This window comes from Trichoplax adhaerens, genomic scaffold (assembly GCF_000150275.1).
Source record: "Trichoplax adhaerens TRIADscaffold_3 genomic scaffold, whole genome shotgun sequence".
Classification (NCBI taxonomy): Eukaryota; Metazoa; Placozoa; class Uniplacotomia; order Trichoplacea; family Trichoplacidae; genus Trichoplax; species Trichoplax adhaerens.
Window position 1 is genome coordinate 1,481,098 of NW_002060945.1, and position 9,179 is coordinate 1,490,276.

Genomic DNA, 9,179 nt, shown 5'->3' on the forward strand with positions numbered 1-9,179 from the left:
CAATTGTTGCTAGTGCAAAATCATTTCCAGGTAATCTTAGAATCTTCATGGTTTAAACAGTTACTCAAATACCTACTTTAATGGCTGATCAATTATGAAAGATTGAAAATCTTTATAAAACATACCTTGATGGGATAGATTTAGGAATATAACATGATAGCAACGTACAATCGATTAATTACTTATTTATGCAATATTCAATATTACCAAAATGAGAATAGTAATCCATCATCATAATAAAAATAACCGTAAATTGTTTAATAATACTGGGGTAAGAATTATAATAGATTATTATTATTATTGAAAAAGGCCTTTGTGTCATACGAGTACCTTGTAATTTCTCATCGTAACAGTAATTTATTTATTTACTTTGAAATGGCAAATTTGTAGCATTTAATTTTATGTAATTAATTAAAGTAATATGTTTATACATTAGGATACATTATTATATTTTCCTAATCGATTACAATCTAATTTTGAATTTTATGAATAAGAAAGAATATTTTATGTAATATTATACTTTCGTTGTCATTATTTACGAGTTTATTCTACGCGACCAATATGGTGAAATGGATAGGCCAAATCGAGACAGAAATTTCACCTTTTTGCTTCTCTTGATATGCACGTGTAACAATTTACTAAGCTTCGATATAAAGTATAATTTCGATCATATGTAACGTTTATAGAAATGAGATATCCTAATTATTAAATGCCAATCGATCTTAGCTGCGTGCCCTCAAATTTATAAAGATTACTTGAGTGAATTGGATGAAATTTTTTTATTTATTTAGGAAAAAGAAAAACATCAAGCGCAGATTGATAATTTATTTAGCTCTTCAATAGAAGAAAGGAAGGCAACTGTAGTGTAAGTTTACTAAATATATCACGCTATTGCTATTTAGAGATTCAATAGTTTTCCGAATGACATGGCATGAGCATTCACTACCTCTTAAATCTAAGTATATCTTGTTAAATGATGTTCATTTTTAGCTACGTGCACAATATAAGTATTTTTTATTTGTTGTTTAATTTAATTAATCCTACATACCTCTGCCCTGTTAGAACATATTTTTTTATTAATTTATAGACTATGATAGCAAACTTGTTGATAGTGATTTTATTACTGTTCGATGTGATGTATATGATACAGCATGATGTACCCTTAAATATTATTTGCCTACTTATCATTTCTTTCTTATGGATATATTTTAAAGTGACATCAAGAATGTTGTTATTGGCGATGTTACTAAGAAAGTTGCATATGTAGATTTAGGAATAATACCCAGGTAAATTATTAGTGATATTAATTGCTATAAAGAAGTAGATGTTGAACGATAGTTATGTCATAGGTCATTGCGTGACATTTGGATGCTGTAATTAAAAGTTTACCGCATTAATGTGCACGTATAAAAAAATGTAGTCAAGTCTTAACATGTACATTATTATTTCTATTGATAGGTTACTACATCTAATGGTCCAGGACAATGATTGCAAATGGATAATAATTGAATCGACAATAATTCTTGGAAGCTTGAGTAAAGGTAACTATCTAAGGATTATTACATATTTCTGTTCTGACTAATATCTAACCTTAAATTTCGATAAAAAATTAATAGAAAGGCAAATTATGGAAAAGATTCTACAAACGCAGGCCTTACCCATCGTTATTAAAGGTATTGTCTACACGTAATATATTGAAAATAACTGCGTTTAAATCATACCGTAGCTTCATGAAAGTGAATATGGCGAAAATTCTCATAGACTCTTTTAATAGCTATTATATAATTAATGTATTACTGTCATAATTTATTGTAGGATTATTTCATGATGATCATGACGTTGTAACGGCTTCATTACGCACATTAAGAAATTTCTATCTTTCTGATCTGACACCGAGTGAACCTTTATATGAAGAAGTAACAGCATCTTTTGCATATTAAATCGATAGTACTATCAATTTCTGAATTTGTGATCTAAGAATGAACGGCTAAACAATAATAAATAATTCGCCAATATTTTAGAATTCAGCTGGGATTATTAAGCTTTTACAACTATTATCACGTTCTCGCGTACATTCAGAATATGCGACTTTGATCCTATCCAATTGCTGCAGGGTACTAATAGTTCATTAATCATCTTGCTATTGCATTTTTCATAGTGCTGATTTAGTGACCACATGTAATTACTTGATTTTTACATTATAGAACTCGGAACAACAAGTAATTTTGTTTAGTGCCAATGCAGTTGACATTCTAAAGCCGCTATTGGAATATAAATCGGAAAAGGTAATTACTATTGTTTCTTACGTTATCGTACAGAAAGCAAGCTAAAATTATGCCATCGTACGTTAATTAATTAGATAAGTGTTTAAACGCAAAGAACTTAATGCAACTTCCCGCTTTTGACAAATGGTCTATTTTTTATAAAGATCTTAGCTCCAACATTATCTTGTTTTGCAACCTTGGCATATAAAAATGGAACAATTGCTGAAATAATTGCAAAAAGTTAGTAAATTTATACTATTTTTATCATTTCTCTTCGTTAGTGAAACTTGGCTAAAATTTTGTAAGGCTATGATTTGAGCTATGTGTACTAAAATTTCAGTTTTTAATTTGTACCAACAGCTGAAGAATCTGGCAAGACATTAGTGGAGATTTTCGGAGGAATGATAAGCAGAGACAAGTCACTCTACCTTCAGTTCCTCGCTGCAAAGTGGTGAGCGATCTAGTTGCAATGTATTGCTGAAGAATTGATTCGCATGAGTTTTACTGACTGCTGTTTTCTTATTTTCATTTAGTCTCACGTACTTATGTCGTACTGGGGTTATTTCAAGTGATAGAGTTTTAATTCGTTTGAAGGTATCCTCTTTATTCTACCGTTAGTAGATTGATAGTAGTACGGCAAGAGATTATAATGAAACACTTGATATAAATAATTTCATAGGTTATGCCAACTTTAGCCCGCATGTGTAAGGGGGATAATCCTCCTAGGATACAGTATCTAGCCGCAGATATATTATCTTACCTCTTGGAAGATGACCAGGAATTACAAGAACTAGCAATGTATACGAATCACCTTTTGCGCAGTATTTCGCGATATCTAAAGAGAACTGAACTTGATCCAGACACTTTCTCCTACATGAAACAGGTTTGAATTAACACTTTCCGATTAATAATAGCAGATTATCTTAACAATTTGAAACTATACCGCTACCATTTTGGGCAATATCTAGGGTGCATTCCATGTCTTTGCTGCGTTATGTGCTCATAGTGAAACTAGCAGGAAAAAGGTAATGTACTATTGTGATTTAACTCCTCCATCTAATGAACTAGATTTAGAATATTTCCGCAGTTGCAGATGTTATTTAAATGAATTGGATTATGCAAAAGTAGTTTTGTAAAGCAAATATTTTGGGATTGCATTTTAGGTCACAGAAATTGAACCACACATAATAAAACATGTCGTTAGAGGTTTAGAAGATTCTAATTATAAAGTGAAGCACGCAGCTGCCAAGTAATAAAATATACCAGCAATCGTCAAATATACGCCTACCATACGAAACCATCAGAACCGTATTTAAACTTAATGGTTTTATATTGTATCTGTTTTTACTACAGTTGCCTTCTTAGCTTTTCTCGGTCTGTACAGCAGTTACGAACAAATCTTAGTGATAATGAAGTCTGGAAGCCTGTGTGGAAGGTATAATGTGACGCACAAATATTCCTTCGCTACTGCATTGATAATTTTAATCTGCTTTTGTAGATTCTTAATGAAGATAAAAATATTTCGGAAGAATTGTTAACAATCTTGAGTGCTGTTATCTGCAATCTTGTACTTGACTTTTCTCCGGCTAGAAAGGTATCCTCCGCGTAATTATTATATTTCATGATAATGTCTGATATATGATAGATGTAGTGACCAATTGCCAATATTACGCCGAGTGTGTAAGATCGCAATAATGCTCCTTTTTGACACTTTTTATTATCATTTTGTCTATCATCATTTGTAGTCGTTATTGAAAGTCCCTATTTTAAAATTTCTATCCACTCTTGCTCAACATGAGTCGAAGAGCATTCAACTCAATGCCCTTTGGGCGTATATGGTATGAGAAATATATACGTGCACGTACGATGGGTTATACGATATAGCGTATTTACTGTTATTACTACTAATATTATTATTACCCACTATGGATGTATTTGCAGTTAGGTAACTATTTCCGTATTTTTGATAGAACTTATCACATGGGACCGATATAGATACGAAATGTAACATAATACTATCATTGTCACCTCAACAACTTTTTGAGTAAGAGCTAACTATAAAAAGCTACTATTTGAAATGACTTTTCGACTTTCGTTGATATAAATACTTGCTTTAATTTTCATTGCCATCTGCAGTAGTTTACAAAATTTCATAAGTTATTATGAGTTAGTAATCTAGTGTCTAGAGTGTGTTGTAAGAAATAGTTAGATATGAAAAGTGCTAATTTTTAATTATTTACTCTAATTATAACTGTGTATGTTACTTTTTATATTGTGTGATGGAACAGATTTTTGAACATAGAATATTTACGGACTGTTGATGGCAAAGCACGAATTTTAAAATGTCTTGGGTTGCTACGAAATATCTTATGTTCAACAGAAGTAAGAGTTATGTGCACAATAATTCAGATTCGCAAATGAAAATGGTTAATACTGTTTTATTATTCTTACAAGGATGCTGATTTCATTATGGGACTTCACGGATGCAATATTGTGGCTGCGTTAAGATCAATTATTCTCTCGAATGACTATGATAAGGAGATTCTTGAGCAGGTAAAATTTACCTACTGTAGTACTGCTACTAACTGTACGCTGTACTGGAGGAAATATTAATGCAGTAATTACATTCTTTGGGGGTAGACGTTATGTGTAGTATTGAATATGGCGAGTGCTGGGGTAGCCACGAAGGAATTGATGGCAGCTGATGATGACTTATTGAAAGCTATCTTAACGTTAATGGTACGTGAACGCATGAGATTATTTGTATGTATTTGTTACTCATAAACTCTAAACTAATTTTGCAAAATCGAATTTAGTCATGCGAGAAATCTGGGATACAATTAGCGGCTTGCCGCGTAGTTTCAAATCTCATCTCCAACATGCATGAAGGTATTTAGATCAAAATACTAAATTTTCGAACTGGTACTGGTGTATGATTATGCGTACTTTTAGAGTAATTTTAATTTCTACATATATGGTGAGTGACCTGATTTGTGTTTTGACGTTCATGATTTTAAATAATGCAATCTAGGAGCATCAAGTCGAAGGCATAAATTAAGCGAATTAGGCATCCAAAAGACATTGCAGTCGTTAATATCATCATGTTCGGATAGTAACCTCTTCGACATGTAGGTCACCGTTTCATTATGAAAACGATTAATCATATTAGCGCTTATTTAACAAAATTTTTCCGTGTTTTATGTAATAGCATCAAGACGATAATGCAACAATTAAAACTAATTACATAAAAGAAAAAGAAAGCAAGCTCTCCAGCTGCGATAGAACTTTCGCGCGAGATAGATATATTTTGTTTGGTTTTCCATTGCATGTAATTATTATTGTAAAGCGTATTCATAATATGATCAATATAATTGGGACTAGATGATGGAAAAACGATTTTTGTACTGGCATTTTTTAGCGTTGGAGCTAAAATATTTCTGTTTGACTGCATAAATGTAGTGTATACTGTATAGTTGAGATCATTATCTAATGGTAATTTTTATGATCTGTAAGCAATGGATCATTATAAGTCTAAATTTTTCAACGACTATTTGCTTATAATAATTCTCGAGCCATAAACCAATTTCAAATTCACAAACCATTTCTTCATGGTAACAATAGTTACGAGGGCAATATCACCGATAGATACAGTAAAATTTGAATAATAATATTTACTATACTCTTTTCCATTGTGCATGTTACCACCTAACCATTTAAATTTGGACCTACGAGTATTACATTTAGATAATGCTGTCGTATTGACAAAGTGTCTGCTGCTTTTGACTATTAACCATTAATCTTCACTTGTGGGATGAATAAGTTTGAAACCCGATACAGTCCAATCTGGCTCTGCACCGGTTGTAAATTCTCGCTTGTATCTAAGCATTGCATTGTAGGAAAGAAGAAGGGTAATATAAAAGTTACTGTATTTCTGATTTTACTATTTAATAAGCCGTAAGTGTTTCTAACCTCACTGATGCCATAATAAATTTCATATCATTCCTTAATGATATTCTTCCTTCTTCTGAGAATAACTTTGAACCAACAGTTTCAGGTTGTATAGATGACAAATCAACGTATAGGTACCGAACGCATATAAAAATGAATTTTTTACCTATGTGTGATTAACATAGTTTATTAACAAGAGTAATAGTTATAAGATAGCCTTGGTCGGTTTCAGTCGCTCATAAATTTGTGTAAATTCTAGGTAATTTCAATCATAAAACAATTTTACTTGGCAAATTAGCAATTACCTTCAGGTTCATAAATTATTGTTATTATAGATGGAAAAACCCTAAAGATTTGGGTTAAAGGTTGTCCGTTATAATTTAAAATATTACGTATATCCCATCCACGACGGTCTAGGGTCGTTTTGCACTGTTTAGCAGAAGCTTTTGCCTAAATCAGTAAAAGAGGTTATGGCTTATGTTAGATAACCATTTCCTTTCCTGTTGGTAAATAATTAACTAATTCTTAAGATTAAGCTTAATCATCTAGAGATTTCGAACTTGAAATTTGACATATCAGTTTACTATTCAAACGATCAAAAGTTTTGATGGTATCTAAGTTTGAAATTTACGGTAATGTCTTTTAATATTACTAAAGATAGTACTAGCAGAATATCTCTGTATTGGTAAGCACCTTAATTGAACTTTAAATACATATATCTACATAATGGTATCCCTCGATCAAGTTGCCTTACTTCTGGACTGAGTAAATCTTCAATCCTTGAATAATCATCGGTAGAGATTGCATCACAAATCATTTTCATAGCCTAGATAGTGCGGAAAATAATAGCAGCGTTAAATACTTACAGCAATGTAGATGTATACTGCGTATAAATGCGAGCACAAAAGATATCTAATCCATTCACTTAAATTAGAAATCGTTCCATATGTTATAGCTATGATGGTCGCTATCTATGCTATTGAGGTAATCCTAAAGTCTATATATTCATATAGTCAAGGTCCATTTCTCTGAAATATGTCAATTTTTGTTGTGCAGTAGCAGTATTAAATGATAAGAAAGTAGAGAGTACGTCACACAGTATTTTGAAGTTCTGTAGTAGTTCTTTGTACAGATTGTTGATTTAAGAAAGTGGTCTCTAAAATTAGTAAAACTGTAATACTATACGAGCAAGATGATCGACCAGATATTTGTACTGACTGCCCATTTCAAGTGTTAGTACAGCATGTATACTTACCTGATAAATTGCAAAGTATAGGCGTTACTAGGGGTTCTTTTTTGTAAGATTTGTGAATTGCAGTACTGTAATATAATAGCATGGAATAACATAGCGAAGGTGTTTTGAAGCTATATTCGATGAGCCCTTAACTTGTAGCTGTGCTACAGTAGAATAAAATACTTTAGTGCAAATTAGATAGAAGTACCTAATTTACCTATACATACATGTAAATCATAAACTATAAACTACACTCCTAAGAGGAAGTCCTTTCCTCTAAGATTTGTAGAATTAGAGTCATATAGGAGCATTGATTGACGATGGAACGATATAGTCCATGTCCTATTTTCAAGCTATTTAGAAAGCCTCAACCCGCAGTTGTACTACTGTAAACTAAGTCATCCATGCCAGATAATAGCACCTATACGTTTAGGTGAATGGTAAACGACAGCATGCACACAAAACTCGAGATTCTTGTCTATTAGCACCTACTGTATTTAGTATCCTTCAACTGGTATTTGTGTGGATACCAACTGGTCAGCTATTTTCGTAAAATTGTATAACTTAATGAACTAGTATCAAGTTGAGAAGGATTTACTTTTCAACTAATGTACAATAGACTAGATGCAATTTCAATTGTATAAGTAGTTGTAGCTATTTAGCTATTTCTCTACCTGGTTGGCACCTTCTAAGAATGAATCCTTACTAAAGTCATGACCAAGCACTCTTCCTAGTAAGAAGAATGTAACAGCAGTTTTAATGGGTCTTGTCAAACCTGCTAGATCAACTGTAACAATTTTGGTTTCTCCGGCAGGATTATCACTTCTATTATTGTCGTTATTTAAGTTGGGACTGGTTCGATTGACAAATAATCGATGATGTTGAAGATTGGCGTTGAATGTTGTTGCAAAGTAGTGCTTGGATTTTCCATGGCTAAAACGAATAATATGGTATGGTTTTCTACTCCAATCGAATGAACACGCGTGTGAAATTGATCGAACTCCAATAAGTGTTAATCTATTACGATAATGTAATCCATACTTGGTACAATTCCTAGCTAAAGAACTGTTGCAAGCTAAAAAGACCATGATGATGACGATGATAATAACTAGATTACAGTACGATGATCTATCCTTGCAGTAGAAAGCACACTTATCCTTCAGCTAGTTTTTGAGCAGACACTCCAATCTTCGATCCACTCCCTCTTAAACAAGTCCACTACAAGTTAACTCAAGTAGTTTATTGCCACTTTCTTCCAGGTAGGCTGATGCAGTAAATACTGTCTTCAAAGTTTAGCTTGAACTAGATTGAAAATAATCAAAAGGATGAGTATTAAACCAACTGTTTCAGTAAGCCACTTGGCTGGTCCAGGCCACCATGTTTGTTAGCTGGAGCTGATGTTGAAGGTCGTTCTTATGTTGAATTGTATAGACACCGAGGCACTAGTTGAAAGATAGTATATATAGTATGGGATTATGGGACTGTTTGGTAGCCATGATAAGATTTTGACTATTTATAATTAATGTATAGTACAGTACTGATTCCTGATTCTTGCAATACTAACAAATCCAATATGGCATTATAGTGCTGTACAGTGTAGTATATAGTGATCCGTATGGATAGCAGTAATGCTTAATTAATTCATTAATTAATGTATAACATAAATTAATTAGCTGTCCTGGAGTTGCAAATTTAGACATTTGCAATGCTGCATCGATATTGATTTATTATAA

The 9,179-nt window shown here is 32.3% G+C and overlaps 2 protein-coding genes across 2 annotated transcripts; one reads left to right on the forward strand and one right to left on the reverse strand.

Annotated features, from left to right (window-relative positions):
• Positions 1-211: 211 nt before the first annotated feature.
• TRIADDRAFT_54171 (uncharacterized protein) lies at positions 212-5,396 on the forward strand (the record flags this gene model as incomplete). Its single annotated transcript, XM_002110272.1, has 21 exons — positions 212-271; positions 792-865; positions 1,215-1,286; positions 1,459-1,541; positions 1,617-1,673; positions 1,816-1,916; positions 2,022-2,114; positions 2,205-2,285; positions 2,429-2,504; positions 2,625-2,715; positions 2,798-2,858; positions 2,944-3,147; positions 3,233-3,289; positions 3,428-3,513; positions 3,618-3,699; positions 3,763-3,858; positions 4,010-4,102; positions 4,719-4,817; positions 4,905-5,003; positions 5,081-5,153; positions 5,296-5,396. The coding sequence occupies 21 exons, from the start codon at positions 212-214 to the stop codon at positions 5,394-5,396; spliced, it is 1,839 nt and encodes a 612-aa protein (XP_002110308.1).
• Positions 5,397-5,811: 415 nt separating this feature from the next.
• Positions 5,812-8,534, reverse strand: TRIADDRAFT_54172 (uncharacterized protein; the record flags this gene model as incomplete). The annotated part of the gene is made up of 6 exons (XM_002110807.1): positions 5,812-5,989; positions 6,234-6,378; positions 6,518-6,662; positions 6,967-7,038; positions 8,121-8,176; positions 8,222-8,534. 6 exons carry the CDS (start codon positions 8,532-8,534, stop codon positions 5,812-5,814), a joined length of 909 nt encoding a protein of 302 aa, XP_002110843.1.
• Positions 8,535-9,179: the final 645 nt, after the last annotated feature.